This window comes from Nematolebias whitei, chromosome 23, assembly GCF_014905685.2.
Source record: "Nematolebias whitei isolate Nwh7 chromosome 23, NemWhi1, whole genome shotgun sequence".
In the NCBI taxonomy this organism is placed as follows: Eukaryota; Metazoa; Chordata; class Actinopteri; order Cyprinodontiformes; family Rivulidae; genus Nematolebias; species Nematolebias whitei.
In genome coordinates, this window is record NC_056520.1 from 10,733,772 (window position 1) to 10,752,793 (window position 19,022).

The window sequence follows — 19,022 nt, forward strand, 5'->3', positions numbered from 1 at the left end:
TCTTTCATTTCAGTTACATCTCAACATGTTTTTAGCTAGTTTCAGCTGTTTTCCAGCAAGTTCTTCTGCAATAAGCATTCACACTGCATGCATGAAATGCAGTTTCTCTAGTTGAATTCCTTCTTATCTACCTTTGTCTTTGCGAGTTAAACACCCCCATCAGGTCAACAGCTGCAAAACTGACCGCGTTATAAACAACATTTGTGTTTTATAATGTCAGGTGGCTGTGGCAGCCATCTTGAACCGAGTTAACCCCAAAAGTTAACCAGTTGAAGATCATCTTTACAGTGGCTTAATACTTGTAAATAAAGCTGAAGAGGCATTTTGGGAGACAAAATTAATTTATATGACTGATACAAACAAAGACGAGCCATAAGAAGGTGTGTGTGGGGAAAAAAACAGGATACAGAACGAACAAAGCAAAAAGGATTTTTTTTTTGTCCAGCAGTTCTGGCAGTTGTGATGGATGTGTGTTCCTGCGGTGATGGCTGTCCGCATCCTACGCTCCCGCGTCCGTCTGACAGGATGAGTATCTGTAGGTGTACAGCTTGTTATCTGCACCACCGCTCAGCATCAGCTGGAAAACACACACACACACACACTCTGAAATGATGCCTCAGCTGAGTTCATGTACTAAAACTGAGTGCGATGCTGAAATCTGACGATAATAAAGACTTTGTTTAACTTACTCCACTTTCTGTCCAGTCCACACAAAACACTTTGTCCTCGTGGGCTGCCAGGTCATACAGAGGAGCCTTACAGCTGAAGGAGAAGCACAGAGTTAATTTATACATTTACTTTGCCTGTGTTAGCAAAATATCTCATGAACTAACCAACATATTTGAATGAGGCCATCAAAAAGTTACCAATGGATGTAAAACTGCAACAAAGGTCTTTCAAACTCTCTGAACGTCATCACCGGATGTACAGTAGTCCTTCACTTATCGTTGGGGTTACGTTCCAGACCCCCCCCGCGATAGATGAAAATCCACTAAGTAGGGACGTTATATTTATTTTAGTATTTATATATTTTATAAGGCTTTGGAAACTGTTCCCACACTCTTGCAATGTTCTAAACTCTCTAAACCAGGGCTATTCAACTGGCGGTCAAATCAGGCCCAGGGGTGAACTCAGTTCGGTTCACCAATGGGTTCATTTTGAAATGAAACTAGATTTTAAACCGTTAAACAAAGTGACTTAATGACAATAACTGCTGGCCCCTGAGCTCTTGGCTTTCAGTAACTGTGCCCCCCTGAGCAATTTAGTTGAATAAGCCGGCTCTAAATGCTCTAAAAGAGCACAGCGAAAGAGAGCAGACAGACGTGATGCTACGGTTACTGAACCAATCAGCGCCCGGGAGCGAACTGGCCATCGGGAGCATTGGGACATTTCCCGGTGGCCTGGCCCGCTCAGTGATCGCCGAGGGGACTAAAGGCTCGATTCGGGTTGTGCTTGATTATTTTATATAAACAATACATGCCGCTCCTGCAGATCACTCATGTATAAGACAGAACGCACCCCCACCCCCACCCTCTTTTTCTGAGGCCGTCCGTCACAGCAGAACAGACATAACTGGCGCGCAACCTGTAAAATAATCAAGCTCCATCCAAACCAAGCCTTTCGTCCCCCTCGGCGATCGATGAGCGGGCCAGGCCACCAGGAAATGTCTCAGTGCTCCTGATGGCCAGTCCGCCCCTCAGCACAATGCTCTGGCTGGTCGCCAATCCTGTGTCGTGTACAATCTTAAGTTGAAAACCCACGAAAGAGTGAGTCCATGAAAATCAAACCGCCAAGTATCGAGGGACTTCTGTAGTTCTATAAATAAATATCCTCTGAAGTTGACCGAGTCCAGGACAGCCACCAAAGCTGATCAATATTTGCAAACACAAAAATATATACAAGTCAACCACTTCTACAGATATGGAGCTATAGTTTGATATGGTGGTAGCTGAGAGTCATCCTTCAAGCTCAGGAATAATATCATTTATAAGATTTGACCAAGAACGACCAATTGTTATCAAATTTGCAAAGAATGCTAGGTTTCAAATTCAAAAGCAGAGTTTATTCCACAACTAATAAAAATTATGACATAATAAAAAAGACGAAGCGCCATAAAAACATATTGCTATTCTGCCTGCACAGTCTGAATACATGGTGTCTAAACTTGACTGAGACAAAGGCAGGAAGCTGGTTCCAGCAGAACCAGACGGCTGTTTACTTTCTGATGAACAGGATGTCCTGCCTGCACCAACGGCCTCTTTTATAATGGAATGCCAGAAATACTTCCATTAGTTGTTGGGGAACAAAACCCAAGTCCAAGTCATCTGCAAAGCAGAAATGTTGCTTAATGGAAAACCCGACTGTAAGAATAGAAACAAAAAAAAAAGGAGAAACATCAATTTAAGACGAGGATTTTTCAGCTCTTTCAAAGGAGGATGATTCATCTAGCTGGAAATTCCAATCCAGAACTTTGTCCTTAACTTTACCTGACCAAATGTACCAACAACTGACTGGTGACATGTTACTTCATTGAACCGGACTTGTTTGTCAAGAAAGACATCAATAAAGGACGGTGTCCAGACTGTTCAACTGTCAGCAGTAGCTGCTCCGAAGCTGTGGAAATTGTGAACCACACTATTTATTTTGAGAGTTAACAGTGGTGGTTACTGTAGCCGTTTACCTCACACCAAGAGCAAAAGCTAGTGAGGCGCTAGCAAAACTAGATGACTCTAAATGCTTTAAAACAAACACCCACATGACATTTCATGTCATCGTTAGGGACTTAAACCAGCCATTAGGGAACACAGGTCAGTGTATCTCTTGTGCCAGTCCCAAGCCCCGGTAAATCGTGAGGGTTGTCAGGAAGGGCATCCGACGTCCAACACTTCTACCAAAACAAACATGTCTGTCGGTCAAGGCCCGAGTTAATGACTGCCACAATCTTGCCAGGAGAGATCATATCTCTCCAGTTTTAGCTTCCCTCCACTGGCTTCTTGTTGGATTCAGAGTTCAAAATCTTTCTTCTAACCTACAAAGACCTCAACAACCTAGCTCCATCTTATATTACAGATCTTATTGTTCCATATTTTCCTAACAGAGCACTTTGCTCTCAGACTGCAGGTTTACTTCCGGTTCCTAGAGTTTCCAAAATCAGAATGGAAGGAAGCTCTTTCAGTTATCAGGCTCCTCTCTTGTGGAACCAACTTCCAGTTTCTGTCCGTGAGGCTGACACATTGTCCAGTTTTAAAACTGGGCTCAAGACTTTCCTTTTTGATAAATCCTATAGTTAGGGTTGGCTTGTTATGCTGCTATAGGCTTAGACTACTGGAGGACAAACTGACCTCACTTCCTTAAATTAATTGTTACAATTGAATAGTTTTCATTTGATAATATTTCTGTCTTAACATGTGATTCTTGACCTGACATTGTGCATCTGTTCCTCCTTCCTGTTAGACTCAAAGCAGTCTGCTCCTCAGATAAATAATCTTAACTTACTTTTATATATATATGAATGTTTCTGTTCAGTGCCGAGATGACTTCTGTTGTGACTTAGCGCTGTATAAATAAATTGAACTGAGCCGATGCTGTCGGCAAACAGGGCGCCAGCGGAAATTGTGCTATTGTTAGTCGAAGGCCGTGAGGATGAAGTTAGAGAAGACATGGAGGTAGTTGGAGTGAGGACAGGAGACACGGAGGACAGAGTGAGATGGAGGAGGGCGATTCATTGTGGCATCCACTAAAGAGGGAACAGCCAAAAGTAAAAGAGGAAGGTAGTGACTTAAACCATGCCAGCCTGAAAGACGTTGCACCAAAGTTTTGGAACTTAAAGAGTTCCTAACTCCACCTCGGACTCTGATCACAACTGTCATGCTTGTCCATTTCTTACACCTGAGTCAAAAACAGTGAAACCAACAAAAAAAGACAATGACGGTGGCCTGATGATGCTGCTTCTGTCCTCAGAGAGTGCTTTAACACCAGCAGGAGAGATAAACTTAGAGGAGTATGCATCTTCTGTCACCAGCTACATCAGTAAGTGTGAGTGATGTTCATCATCGAAAACAAAGGTTCCCAACCCTGGTCCTTGAGGAACACCGTCCTGCCTGCTTTAGTTGTTTCCCTGCTCCAACACACCTGATTCAGTGATTTAATTACTTGCTCATTTTCTGCAGAAGCTTGTCAAATACACATTAATTAAAATCAAGCGCGTCGAGCAGAGAAACAACTAAAACATGCAGGGTGGTGTTCCTCAAGGACCAGTGCTGGGAACCCCTGATCTAAACTACTAACAGTCCACCACAACCCATAACCCTGGCTGACTAGATAGGTTGGATCTCTGCTGAAAACCAGGGGTTTGCCACTCAACTTGAGGAGAAACCTCACTGCAGGAATTAAAAAAAGCCAAGACTAATTATGCATCACCCAAGGACATTTCACCAAAAATGACCCCTGTAGCACGTGGGCTGGCATCAAAAGCACAACGTACTAGAACAGGAAGGACGTTGATGCCCCAAGGATCCATCTTTGCCTAATGCTCTTAATCCCCCTTTTATTTTGCCCGTTTTGAAGATGTGACCAGCACACACAGCAGATACACTCACCCAGCCTGTGAGCAGCACTCAGGTTTTGATTATGAGCACTTCATTACAGACCCTGAAGAAAATTAAGGCACATAAGGCTGCAGGGTTGCACCCTGACAGAATGTGCACATCAGCTTTCAGAGGTACTAACATTTTAATCAACTCTCCTGGAAAAGCCATTGTACCACCATCATCCTCGTCCCAAAGACCATCACAGTATCGAGCTTGGATGACTACCGTCCAATAGCACCACAGCAAATAATCAAATTAAAATAAGTTCAATTATGAAGGATCATTCAGAACATTTCTTCATCTTCAATCTGTCTGAGACATGCTGTAATTAAATTCAAGGTGGTAGTAGAACGGCTGCACTGGTCCAGAGATGAGCTGTCCAAGATCAAAACTGACCCGGACCCCGCATGTAATCGTTGTAAACAAACTCCAGCTACACTCCTGCATATATTCTGGACCTGTCCCAAACTGTAGACCTTTTGGTAATTCATTTTTGACACCTTCTTTAGGATACGAGGCAAAACTGTACACCCATCACCGTTCATCTCACAGTTTGGGGTGGTCCCGGTGGATACGTCGTTCAGCAAGTACGAGAAAGACGTGATTGCTTACTGCTCTCTTCTGGCCAGGAGGCTCATTATGTGCAATTGTAAGGACCCCCCCCCAGCATACGTTCACTGGATAAGAGAAGTCATGTATCCTATTCATCGGAACAAAAAAAAAAAAATCAGATATACCTTTAAAGGTTCTGCAAAAAGATTCTGGGACACCTGGCAACCTTTTGTGTCATATGTCGAAAATATGCAAGTACCTGACCTGTATGAAGACATTTATGAATGTGTGGGTGGGGAGGGAGGATTTTTTTGGTTTTGTTTTGATCTCTGTTCAGTTGTGTTTGTGTTAAAAAACAAGAAAAGTTAAAAAAAAACTTGATTAAAAAAAATTTTTTTTTTTTTATATTTACTGTACAGCAGATTAAATTAGAGACACTTACATCGCCTGTTTTCAACTTCTAAAATAAGAAAAATGTCCACGAAAGACTCAGAAACTGAAATTATTAGTATTATTTGAGAGCTTCTGTTAGGCCAAGTTAGACTATTTGCCTAATAAGCACTAAAAGAACAAGCAATATAGCTTTACCTGGTTAAAAATTTTACCTTATGTTGATATGACTAAATCTGTTAATAAATTTGTTTATTGATGTGTCATGCGCCACCTGCTGGCAGAAAGTTAACAAAACACTGGTAACACTTATTAGCTACTGAATTACACTATGGATCGTTTCTATCTTGGTGCTGCTCCACTTTCTGCTGTACTGAACAGGAAACTCGCTCATGCAATAAAGAGCAGTAACCATGGTAACAATAATCAGGTGATCCTCAAGACCTTATAGCCTTACAGAGACCTCATCAGTCTCAGCTTCAAAGTTTCTGTGAGCTGTGATTTCCACTCAAGATTTCTAAAGAGCTCACAGACCTTCTGGTGTCCCAGAGCTTGACCAGGTTGTCCAGAGAACCGGAGATGAGCTGATGCTCGTTTGACGGCGACCACTTGACAGCGGTGACCCAACCGGTGTGGGAGGTCAGAGACAGCAGCACCAGAGTTCCATCTGACGAGGAGCGTGACACATAAAAAGGTATACAATAAAAAGAAAGTCAAGAACGAACGTGGGGCGTCTACTGAGCGGAGTGGTACCTTTGGTGCGAGGGTCCCAGAGTCTCACGTGTCGGTCCGTGCTGCCCGAGGCCAGCCGTCGACACAACGGAGAGTAGGAGATGCAGTTAAACACTTTACTGCCCGTCTGCGAAAAGACAATAACTGTCCTGTGAAACACTGAAGAGACATTTCCTACAAAAATGCAGTTTATTGCAGAAGAACTTGCTGAAAAACAGCTGAAATTAACTAAAAAACAAGATGAAATGTAGCTGAAATGGAAGAACAAGTCTAAATTAGCAGAAAAAAGCAGAAAGAACATATATTTGCTGAATTAGGTTTAAATAAGCAGAAATGAGCACAAAAATTAGGAAATCAGCTAAAAAAAACAAACCTAGCAACAACAAAAAAATCTACTAAAAAGTAGCTGAAAAGGCAGAAAGAACCTATGAAGAGGAAGAGCTGAAATGAGCTCGAAAAATCTGGAATTAGCTGAAAAAACTAAAATTTGCATAAAACAGCTAAATAATAGCTGAAACTAGCTGAAAAGAGCATAACAAGTTTAAATTAGCAGAAAGAAGTTAATTAGGGTGAAAGTAGCAGGAATTACCAAAAAAAAAACAAAACTTGATTTTATTTGAAAACAGCTAAAAGTAGCTAAAATATTTCTCAAAAGCTAGCTGAAAAGGTAGAACATTGTTCAATTAGCAGAAGAAATCAGAAAGAACACACTTTTGCTGAATTAGGCTGAAAGAAGCAGAAATGAGACGAAAAAAGTGGAAATTATCTGGAAAAAGCTGAAATCAGCAATAGACTGCTGAAAGTAGGTTAAAAAAAAAAAAAAGCAAAAAGAAGCCGAAATTACATGAAGGAAGTGGAAATAGCACATTTCTGCCAAATTAGGCTGAAAAAAGTTTACATGAGTGCAAAAAATGTGGAATAAGCTGAAAACACTAAAATTAGCAACAAAAAAACCCTCCAGCTAAATAGTAGCCGAAAAGGCTGAAAATTGCAGAAATAAGCTGAAAGGAGAAGAGCAAGCTGAAAATAGCCAAAAGAAGTTAGCACAAACATCTAGTTAGTAGAAAGAATTTATAAGAAGCACAAAACAGCTTAAAAAAAGCCAGCTGAAAACAGCTGAAAAATGTTTAAAATTGCACAAGGAAGCTGAAAGAAGTTGAAGCAGAACAAAAAATGAAAGGAGCAGTAAAAGGTTGTAAACAGATCTAAAGATATGAATGATGGAAAATGAGCTAAATTTATTTTCTATGGAGGAAAAAAATGGCAGAAAAGGCTAAATATTTCAAAAACCTAAAGTTGAACCAAGACCAATAGCTTGAAAGCTGCGGGACAAGAACTGTGCCGAAAAATGTATGGAAGAAAAAAAAAAAGTGACTTATTTACTTTTAATTAACAGCAGAAATGCAAATACTATTACTGCTACTGCCTAAACATCACAACTGTTAAATAATTGTTATACATTTTTTGTTATACGTCGAGCTAAAACAGTTGATAAGGTTTTCCATCTTTTGAAACCTGCATTCATCATCCAGACGGATTTGTTCCGCCTCAAACTTGTCCTAAACGCCGACAAAACCAAAGGGATGCTTTTTTCAAATAGGAAGTTGGTCCCAGCAGTTCTTCCTCTGATTTTTTCCTCAAATGGTGTCCCCATTGAGTTTGTTGATTCCTATAAATATTTGGGTATCTTGGTCGACTCGCATCTCTCTTTTAAGCTTCCTGTGGAAAACTTGGTAAAGAAACTGAAAGTTAAACTGGGTTTCTTTTTCAGAAGCAGATCCTGTCTAACCCTGAATGCTAGAAAACACCTTGTAACTGTGACTTTCCTTCCCTCCATTGATTACGGTGACATTATTTACATGAACGCTCCTACAACTCCCTGCAGATGTTGGATGCTGTCTATCATGGTGCACTAAGATTCATAACTGGCTGTGATTATCGTACCCACCACTGCACCCAGTATTCACTGGTTAACTGGTCATCATTAATTCATGCAGACTCTCTCACTGGTACATTTTCATCTTTAAATCACTTCTTGGTCTGTTGTCTTCATACATCTCCTCCTACTTGTCTCTGCGTGAGTGCAGCTACAGCGTGCGCTCTCAGGACATTATTACCTGCAGTGTTCCCTCAGTGTGAACTGAACTAGGCACAAGGACCTTCTCCTACTCCGCTCCTGTTTCCTGGAATATCTTACAAAAAGATCTGAAGCTCTCGACCTTGACCTCTCTAAGTGGCTTTAAGAATCTGTTGGACTCCTGGCAGGGACCAATGCGGACATGTTCCTGTTTTTAGTTTTCTACATTCGCCTTGGACTCTAGCTGTTTTTGTTACTTCTCTTTTTTTAGCCATCCTATTCGTAAAAAAAAAAAAAAAAATAAAAAATTTGTATGACTTTTTATAACCGTTTATTGTTGTTGCTGTTGTCCATTGTTGTCATCATTCTTTGTTGAAATCAGGTCTCTCTTGTAAACGAGTCCTCGAGGCTCAATGGGATTTACCCGTTTAAATAAAGGTTGATTGAAATATTTTAGTTATAATGATATGACACTTTTATTTAATCTCAAGTATTAACATTAATCTTTTAGAATTACAATCAGAGGGCACTTTAAAAATAACTCAAATACACATTATAGACATTTTTCAAACTTTTGTTACATTTAGCTAGTCTTTGAAACTTTAGCTAGCCTTGCTACTTTTCGTGTTTAGTTCAGTGGTCCAAATCCTCGTCCCTGAGGAACACCGTCCTGCATGTTTCAGTTGTTTCCTGCTCCAACATGCCTGATTCAATGATTTAATTACCTCCTCAAGTTTTGCAGAAACCGGTTAAATCAGATGCGTCAAAGCAGGGAAACAAGTAAAACATGCAGGATGGTGTTCCTCAAGGATCACGGTTGGGAACCACTGGTTTCGTTAGTATTTGGCAATTTTAAGGTTTTGGCTTCTTTCAAGTTTTAGCTAGCATTTTGCTTTTTAATTAGTAATTTTCTAACTTTAGTTGACAGTTTCACTACTTTTAGCTAGTGTTTCGATACATTTAATTCATGAAATGCCTTTAGCTAGTTTTAGATAATGCTTTACTACTTTTAGCTACAGTTGAGCTACTTTTAGTTAGCCTGCACTACTTTCACCTAGTGTTTTGCTACTTTTAAATTTTAGCTAGCATCTTTTTACAGTTTGATACTTTCAATTTTAAGTTAACATTTTGCTATTTTTAGCTTTTAAGCCAAATTTCACCTTCAACAAAATTTTGTCGTCATTCAGAACTCTGCATTCAGAAAAAGTAATTCCTACAGATGTAAACTGTGTTTACTGCACCAAATATTTCTCTTTCTGTTTCACCTTTTTGTAACATTGCACATTATTTTTAACTGTATTTTGGTCCATGCCTGTGTGAGACACCTGATTGTATTTGTCACGTCTACACTAAAACTCCATTTTGTTTTTCTCACCAGCGTAGTCTTCATTGCTCCACTCTCAACGTCCCACACTCGGATGGTGTGATCCCAGGATGCACTGCAAACCTCCTCGCTGCTGCTCCACAGGACAGAAGACACTGCTTCATTGTGTCCAGATAATGTCATCAAAGGAGTCTGCGTGAGCCAGAGAAACCGTGAACTTCGCCTCTTTCAAAGCTGGAGCGATTGTTTTCAGATGGCTCTGTACTCACCCGGGTCAGGCCGAGCTGCTGAGTCTTCTGCTTCTTCCTCGGTCTGCCGGCAGGTTCCTCCACCTCGTCTGCTTCGTCTGTAGGCACTGGAAACACAAAAAATACAACACGAGTGAAGTCTCGGGGCAAACGGAGTTCTTCCTCAGCAAATGTATTTGCTGGACAGGTGTATTCTGAGTATCGACCGTGCGTCAACGCTGGTAAAAAGAGCAAGAACTTTTTAATTGTTCTGAATTTGGGATCATCAAATGATTCTGGTCAACTTGCGCTCCTACACATTACTGCTGCTTTTGATACTGGTGACCACAGCATCCTTATATCGCAGCTGGAACACTGGGTTGGGACTACTGGTGCAGCATTAGAATGGTTCCACTCGTACCTAAGTGAGAGGAGTTTCAGTGTTAAGGTCGGTAATAGTGTCTCTGCTTCAGTGCCTTTTTCCTGCGGTGTCCCGCAGGGCTCAATTTTTGGACTCCTTCTGTTTTCACTCTACCTGCTCCCTTTGGGGTCTATCCTGAGGAAACATGGTCTTTCGTTTCATTGCTATGCTGATGACTGTCAGATTTATCTGCCCTTGAAACCTAACAGTTCCTGGTCCATTCACCCTCTGTTAAAATGTCTTGACGACATGAAGGCATGGATGGCTTCAAATAGTTCAAGTTTTAATGATCAGAAGACTGAAGTCATTGTGTTTAGCCCTCTACCGCCATCTCTGATCCTGTTATCCTGCATTCCCTTCAGTGATATCTTAAGCAGTCTGTTACTAATCTCAAGATGGTTTTAGACTCTGACTTTAAGTTTAATAAAACAGACCAACTCTGTTCTGCAGAAAAGCTTCTTCCAGTTGAGGCAGATAGCTAAGCTCAAGTCAGTGCCATCCAGATCTGACCTTGAAATACTATTCCATGCCTTTATCACTACCTGACAGGACTAGTGCAACGCAATATATGTTGGGGTCAGTCAGGTCTCCATTTCCCGTCTCCAGCTCGTCCAAAATGCTGCAACTCGGCCATTAACAGGAACTCGTAAGTTTGATCACATTACACCAGTTTTGTCCTCCCTTCACTGGCTCCCTGTACGTACCGTACCAGAATCGATTTTAAAATTCTCCTGTTAACCTTTAAGTGCACAAATGGCCTCACCCCCCCTTATCTCGCTGAGCTATTGGAACGGTATGTTCCCTCTCGGGCGCTGAGATCATCTGACCAGTTGCTTTTGGTTGTTCCAAAAACAAGATAGAAGCTCAGAGGAGATCGGGCTTTTTCCCAAACTTTGGAATAATCTGCCCCCCCAACATTAGGCAGGCCACTTCTCTTCCTATTTTTAAATCTCTGCTAAAAACTCATCTTGTGCTTTATAAATAAAGTTGACTTGACTTTACCTGCTGACCAGAGCTTCAACATTTTGTCCCAGGAACCGCTGCAGAACTAAAGAGGACAAACACAAACACCCTGAGACACACGTTCAAGTCACCTCCGTCTACCTTTTTCCTCTCCCCTACATTTTTTACCTTAGAGCAGGTGGGGTCTGTGGAAATGGTGTCCACACTTTCTGTGTGGCCTCGACAGCAGTGCCTGGCTTTCACTTTGTTCTTCTCGGAGTTCCACTCCCACAGCAGGATGGTCTGGTCCAGAGAGGCCGTCAGGAGCAGAGACGTCAGACCGTCTACGCAGGAAGCACAGGCAGAGTTTAATGTCGGTGATTCCCAGAGAAGGGATGTCTGAAGGGTTAGCGTGCTCACCTCTTTTGACCCAGGCGACGTCTTTGATAACATCGGAGTGTCCGGCCACCGTCATCACAGCTTTTCCCTCCGTAGACCAGATCCTGGCCGTCTTATCATAAGAACCTGTGAGGATCCTGCAAACAGACAGCAAGATGGAGCAAACTGTGACTCTAAATTGAAGGAATTTGTTACTTCCTGGTTTGAAACCTTAATTCCGACTCTCGTTTTCGACATTGGGCTTTGTTTTAGATTTGTTCAAGTTGACTGTCAAAACAAGGAAAGGTTGACGAATTAGTAAAGAGTTGGTTTTTTTTAACTGGTAAAAAATAAACATTCTACTTTAGAAAAGAGCAAAGACTCACTTGTAATGTGCACAAGTGAACATTTAGTACTAAAATGGGTTTAACATGCATGCAGGCTGCAGGATCGGACGTCCCACGGCGGACTGTCGTCAGTTTATTGGAAGGCAGGAAGTCATTAGCGGGCGGACCGTGCACCTGCAGCTCGTATACTCAAGCCAGAACAAACAAAACACAATTTAGAAAGTAGAAATAACAAATAAAGATAATGTTATTTTAAAAATTACATTAGAATAAAATGCCCATGTTTGAAGAGTGGATGACACGACTAAGTACGAAGTTTAAAAAAAATACCGGTACTAAAAAATCCCAAAGTTCATGCTCAATAATCCAGGTAAAAAATCCAATAAAGTTCAGTCAGGTCATCTGGATGGTTTCTTTTTGGTTGTTGTTGAGACGTTTCATCCTTCATCCAAAGTTGAGCTGTCATTTCTAATCAAAAACCGGGACAAAATAATGTGCTGGATGCGCGGGCCCGGTCGGGCTTTTGATTGCGCCAGCGGACGTGCACGGCTGACGAGCCAATTTGGATCACCAGCTGCGTGAAGCCGTATGACTGCGCGCTGACCTGCCGGTTGGAGGAGGTAAAAACAAGTTCAGTTAAGCTACAGATGGACCACTGCCAGCGTCCCACCTGAAGCTTAACTGGACCCAGCCGCTGCGTCGAGCTAGGAAAAAATGATACGGGCTCGGGCTGGATTTTTTTATGCTCGAATGCAATTTTAATCCAAAGGACTTCATCAGTCAGAGGAGCCACAAGCAAACTCAGTCCCAAAAGCAGCACATCCACATAGTGGACCAACCAGTTTGCTGATGATATGATGGTCTCTGTGCAACCCCCCCACCCCCACCCAACTCCTCCAAGGCAGCCATAGCCAAAGTGGTTCAAAACATCAAAGTTCATGCTCAATAATCCAGGTAAAAAAAAATAAATCCCACAAAGTTCAGTCAGGTCATCTGGACGTTTTTTTTTTTTTTTTGTTGTTGAGACATTTCGTCCTTCAAGCTCCTTGGACTGATGAAGTCCTTTGGATGAAGGATGAAAAGTCAACAAAAGAAACTGTACAGATGAACTGACTGAACGTTGCTGGATAATCAAAAAATTATTTTGAGCCCCCCCCCCACGCTTCTTTCCTCTTCCAAAACTGATGTAAAATAAATATTTTGTGCTTTTTTTTTTTTTTTAAACCAAAGACCCGTAGAGAGTTTAAAAAATAAAGTCACTTACATTTGATGCTTTTATTTTAGGCTGAGATAGTTTGAAAAGACCAACTAGATTTTTGTGGGAAAAATAAATAAATTAAATTGTATTTTTAAGAAGTTAAGTTGGTCAGTTTTCCTCCTAAGGAACATAAATGGTCATAAAATAATAATAAATTAAAAAAATACCAGAATTCAATTGATTATTTCTGGTGATTTTTCTGTGAGGCACAATACTGACTGAAAAAAAAAAAAGCCGGTTCATTTACAGACTTCATTAAAAAGAAATTGTATAAAATAATAACGTGATGTAACCGAGTCACAAACCAAACCAGAAAGTTTGGAAGGAGAGAATTGACTTTCCATCCCGGTGCTCTCTTGAGATCTTACCATTCAGCGTCTGCGTCAACAGAGCTAATCCAGTCGTCGTGCATCAAACACTCCTGTGGCTCGGGGGCCGTAATCCGCTCCACGTACTCAATCTCCACCACGTCTTCCTGAAACACAGGTGAGCATCGTAGCAGAAGGATCAGGGAGACGGCTTGATGATTTTTAACAGATAAAGAAATGTCAAGTCGAACATGCCAGGGATTAGACAGATCCGAGCAGGAGTATCTGTCAGCTTTATAAATGGGCTGATGCAGCTCCGCTGCCATACTGGATGGTATGGGAACTCCCTTCTATCCATTAATAATCTACATACTGTATGTTGTCTTGCGTGTACAGGTGCTGGTCATAAAATAAGAATATTGTGAAAAAGTTTATTTCTGTAATTCCATTCAAAAAGTGAAACTTGTTTATTATATTCATTCATTACACACAGACTGATATATTTCAAATGTTTTTCTTTTAATGTTGATGATTATAACTGACAACTACTGAAAACCCCAAATTCAGTATCTCAGAAAATTAGAATATTGTGAAAAGGTTCAATAACTCAAAACACCAGCAAAGGCCTTTAAACGGTCTCAGTCTAGTTCTGTAGGCTACACAATCATGGGGAAGACTGCCGACTTGACAGTTGTCCAAAAGGCGACCATTGACACCTTGCACAAGGAGGGTAAGACACAAAAAGTCATTGCTGAAGAGGCTGGCTGTTCAGAGCTCTGGAGCCAGTGCTTTAAGAACCACCACGCACAGATGTATGCAAGACATGGGTTTCAGCTGTCCCATTCCTTACTCTTGAACAGGAAACAGCATCAGAAGTGTCTCGCCTGGGACTGCTGCCAAGTGGTCCAAAGTTATGTTCTCTGATTACAGTAAATTTTGCATTTCCTTTGGAAATCAAGGTCCCAGAGTCTGGAGGAAGAGAGGAGAGGCACAGAATCCACATTGCTTGAGGTCCAGTGTCAAGTTTCCACAGTCAGTGATAGTTTGGGGTGCCATATTTGAATGACATTATTGAAACAAAATCAACTTTTGTATGATATTCTAATTTTATGACCAACACCTGCATACTGTTGTGTTCTCAGACAGTTCAAGAGCTTCTGCAGCACCAGGTTGTATCACATATTTGTCATCATGAGCACTGAAATGTGAACAGATTTGCAGGACAACTGTCAACTGGACTGGAAATGGGTGGAGTGGCCCCTCCAGGTCGTGGCGAGTCTTTGCCTCAGGTGGAGGCGTTTCAGTATCTGGGCGTCTTTTTTAGGAATGATGCTAGGACGGGGCGACAGATTGGAGCCTCATCTTCAGTAATGAGGAGGTTGCTTTGGTCAGTTGCGGTGAAGAAAGTGTCGAGTCAAAAGGAAAAGTTCTCAATTTAATTGTTCATTTCTGTTCCAACTTTCACTTATGGTCTTGAGGTTTGGATCATGACCAAATTAACGAGATCCCGGATAGAAGTCTTCGAAATGAGCTTCCTTCGTAGGGGGGCTCAGCCTTAGAGATAGGGTGAGGAGCTCCATCATCCGGGGGGGATTTGGAGTACATCCGCTGCTCCGGTACATCGAAAGGAGTCAGTTGAAGCAGTCCAGGTATCTGGTTGGAACACCTCCCTTTGGAGGTTTTCTGGGAACACCCAACTGGTAACAGGCTCCAGGAAGTCCCATGATACTCTAGAGCAGGGGTGGGCAACTGTTTTTTTTTTTCCCCACAAGGTTAAATCAAGATATTGAACTCAAACAAAGGGCCCCATAGAGAATTAGAAAATACATTTTCTTTAAAACGGATTTCATAGGAGACTTTTTTCAGGCCTTTTCTTGTAATTATCATTGTTAGCATACTTGAAAAAAAAACAAACGTCTTCCCAATTAATCTTTAGGATGTAAGGCTGTAAACTTCATCTTGTGAAAATATAATTTGTTAGCTTAAATATGCAAAATAAACATTTAAATTAAAACATTAAAAAAGTCAACTAAAAAGATAGTTTTAGCCGTTTTTTTGATTAACAGAACTTTTTGGATTAGCAGAACTTACTTATTTACTTTTAATCTTTTCTGCTACAGGTACTATTTAGCTGTTTTTGTGCTAAATTGAGCTTTTCCAGCTAATTCCACATTTGTTTAGCTCATTTCAGCTCCTTCCACTTCCTTCTGCTAGTTTAAGCTTCTTTTAACCTTTAAAGCTACTTTTCAACTTTTTTTTCCTCGTGAAATTCAGCCTTTTTTTTTTTTATTTATTTTAGCTCATTTCCTAGTTTTTGTGCTCATTCCTGTTTATTTAAACCTAATTCAGCAAGTATGTGTTCTTTCTGCTTTCCTCTGCTAACTTAGACTTGTTCTTACATTTCAGCTACATTTCAGTATTTTTTTAAGCTAATTTTAGCTGTTTTTCAGCAAGTTCTTCAGCAATAAGCATTTGCACTGTACTTTCACTGGAAATGCAATTTCTCTAGTTTAGATTTCCTTGATTTTCATTGATAAAATGCAGGTTTCCATTAACTTATTTAAATGTTTTCTTTTCAATTAAGAATAATAAGGGGCCGGATAGATTGTTCACGGGCCACTTTTGGCCCTCGGATCATATATTGCCCACGTCTGCTCTAGAGGTATTAGATATCGTCTCTGGTCTGGGAAAGCCCCGAGTTCCCCCAGTAGGAGCTGGAGAAAGTCAATGGGGAGAGAGAAGTCTGGGCTTCTCTCCTGGACCCGTTGACTCTACCAACTACGGATGAGCGACAGAAGATGGAGGACAATTCTATTACCGCTAATAAAAACATCCCAGTCATAGTATTATTTCCCCACAACACTGTTGCACTTTTTAGCCCCCATTAAGAGGCATCTGTAGAACAATTTGTTCTGTCAGTGTAAAGCACCCCCCTGTGAAAGATCCCACCCAGTGATGGGTTACGTGACGGCTACATTACAGGAACCGTAGTCATCATCAGTGTCAGTGCAGTGGGAGCTCATACCGATGATATTCCTTCTGTCTCCATGTGAGAGGCCAGGGGAACTCGCAGAAACTGACCATTGACCAAGAAGTCGAACTCCACCTTGGTGTGAGACCCTGCGAAAACAAAACAGTGTGTGTAAACAGTGTGTATTAAAAATATTAGCAGGTACACCCACATTTGACATCAAAATCATCACAGGGTCAGCCCTCAAATGGTTTACATCCTACCTCTCTGACAGAACCTTTTGTCAACATTAAGGATTTTAGTTTATCATCGGCAATTCTTCTGTGGGGGGTACCACAGGGGTCCATCCTCGGCCCTCTTCTCTTCTCTTTAGACCTGCTGCCACTAGGTGTTATTTTCCGTAAACATAACATACCCTTTCCTTTCTACGCTGATGACTGTCGAATCTACTTCCCTCTGAAGCACACCAGTGCACATTCTATTCAACCTCTTCTTGACTGCCTGGCTGACCTCAGGGACTGGATGTCTTTCAATTTCTTAAGTTTTAAGGAGAAGAAGACTGAAGTCATGTTGTTTCATTGTAATGGTACGATCAAGAACCACGGTATCGACCTCTCCTCTCTAGCCCCGTTAGAAAAACAAAAGAGTCACAAATCTGGGAGTGATAATGGATCCTTCTATGAAGCTAAACATGTAAACATGATTGTTAAATCCTGTTTTTTATTCAGCTGAGGCGAATGTCTAAACTGAAGCCCATACTGTCCAAAAATAACCTTGAGAAAGTAATATATGCGTTGAGAACATCCAGGCTCGATTACTGCAGTGTGCTTCTGTTTGGAATCAGTCAGACTCCAACTGCACGTTTCCAACTGGTCCAAAATGCTGCAGCCCGATTTTTAACTGGTACAGGCTAAAGAAAGCACACTACACCAGTTTTGGCCTCCCTGCACTGGCTCACTTTCGAATTCAGTTCAAAATCCTTTTGTATGTTTTTAAATCACTGAACAGTTCTGCCCCCTTTTAGCTCACTGATCTGCTGCAGCCATATGCTCCCACAGCGCTCTCTGAGGTCAGCAGATCAGATGCTTCTTTCGGTTCCAGGAACCCGCCGTAAGCTCAGAGGTGACAGGACTTTCTCTGTTGCTGGTCCAAGACTGTAGAACGAGTTGCCACTGGATGTCAGGTAGGCCCCATCTCTCACCGTTTTTAAGTCTCGCTTAAAAACCCACTTTTATTCCCTGGCTTTTGACACTGCGATTTGTTTTTAACCCGTTTGTATTCTACACGTGTTAGACATTTAGTTGTTATCTTCTTCCATTCGTATCTATATTTTTATTTGCTTGTTTGTTCTACTGTACAGCACTTTGGTTGGCCTTGTTGCTGTTTTAAGTGCTCTATAATACAGTGGTATGTATACTATATATATATATATGGTATGCTATAATGTGACATAAATGATGATGATATAACAATGTTTATTACATATAGGCTTTTATTGTAGAGTAAATTTAGCTTCCCCTCATGTAAATTTAGGAGGAATTGTTTGCTAGCTTTCCAACAAAATGTGTTTACCATGTTTAGCCTCCAGCAGCTTGTTGATGACATTACTGAGGTCCTGAACTTCTGAGGCAGCCGGGACGGAGAAAGGAACGTCGTCTACTATGTACCTACAAAACAAAATTAAATTAAAATACACAAATTGTGTTCATCGCGTTCAATTGAGACCAAATGTGATGAATAGCCACGAAGGAACTTGCAGCTTTAGCTTAAAATAGCTAAACACGTAGAACGGCTGCTCACGCGAGCAGAAAGACAAGTTTGCAGCGCATGCGCATTAACCGACACCAGCTTTAACATGAACCTGAAAAAAATACATATTTACCGCAGCGTAGCAAAAACAGCTAACTGTTTAGCTAGCCTGTTACCGTCACTTCCAGTTTACTGGCTCACCTTTTATCTTGTGTGAAAAACCTCGCCTGTAGCTGTGACATGTTTCTTCTATCCGAGTCTTTGAAGGAGATTAAAAGTTTTAAAATTAGCTGTGCAGCTACGCACAGACGTTCAACTCCCGTGTAGTCTTGCCATGTGGTGTGAAGGAGGACCCTACAAGTCGAACACAGATAGAATCGAGACTTTGGATCGGTGTTCGTTTAATAATGTCTGGCTGTTTGACGCGATGGGAAAAAAGGGAAAAATACGCTTAAAGTTGATCCACAAATGTTTTAATTATGAATATAACATAAGCACCTGGGTTTAGTCACGTCAATAAACCTATGAACCCAGATATTTTAGTGGTATTTTAGATATTTAGTGAATTGAACGTAAGAATTTTCACTTTTTAAAATACATATTTTGAATGAATGAACAAACATGTGTTTATTTATTAAAAAAGGAGAATTAGGTGGAAGGTTTGTGTTAATTTTTACTTTACTCCTCTAATGACCAGCAGAAATGGCTATTGCGCAACTAACACAAGCTGATGGGTATTTTAATATCAAAGATTAAA

General features: G+C 41.1%; 1 protein-coding gene across 1 annotated transcript; it reads right to left on the reverse strand.

Annotated features, from left to right (window-relative positions):
• Positions 1–322: 322 nt before the first annotated feature.
• Positions 323–18,681, reverse strand: wdr12 (WD repeat domain 12). Its single transcript, XM_037696625.1, has 13 exons — positions 18,467–18,681; positions 18,089–18,183; positions 16,571–16,665; positions 13,606–13,712; positions 11,675–11,790; positions 11,444–11,598; positions 11,315–11,360; positions 9,934–10,019; positions 9,716–9,856; positions 6,285–6,390; positions 6,066–6,198; positions 690–762; positions 323–577 (listed from the first exon to the last, which is right to left on the reverse strand). Exons 1-13 carry the CDS (start codon positions 18,505–18,507, stop codon positions 500–502), a joined length of 1,272 nt encoding a protein of 423 aa, XP_037552553.1. The 5' UTR covers positions 18,508–18,681; the 3' UTR covers positions 323–499.
• Positions 18,682–19,022: the final 341 nt, after the last annotated feature.

Coding starts and splice junctions, on each gene's coding strand:
- wdr12 (XM_037696625.1), bottom strand. CDS start 18,507: ATGTCACAGCTACAGGCGAGGTTTTTCACACAAGATAAAAG. Junction 10,020..11,314: donor GTTGAAGCTCTGGTCAGCAG/GTAAAGTCAAGT, acceptor TTGTGTTTCCAG/TGCCTACAGACGAAGCAGAC. Junction 6,199..6,284: donor CTGGGACCCTCGCACCAAAG/GTACCACTCCGC, acceptor GCTCCTCGTCAG/ATGGAACTCTGGTGCTGCTG.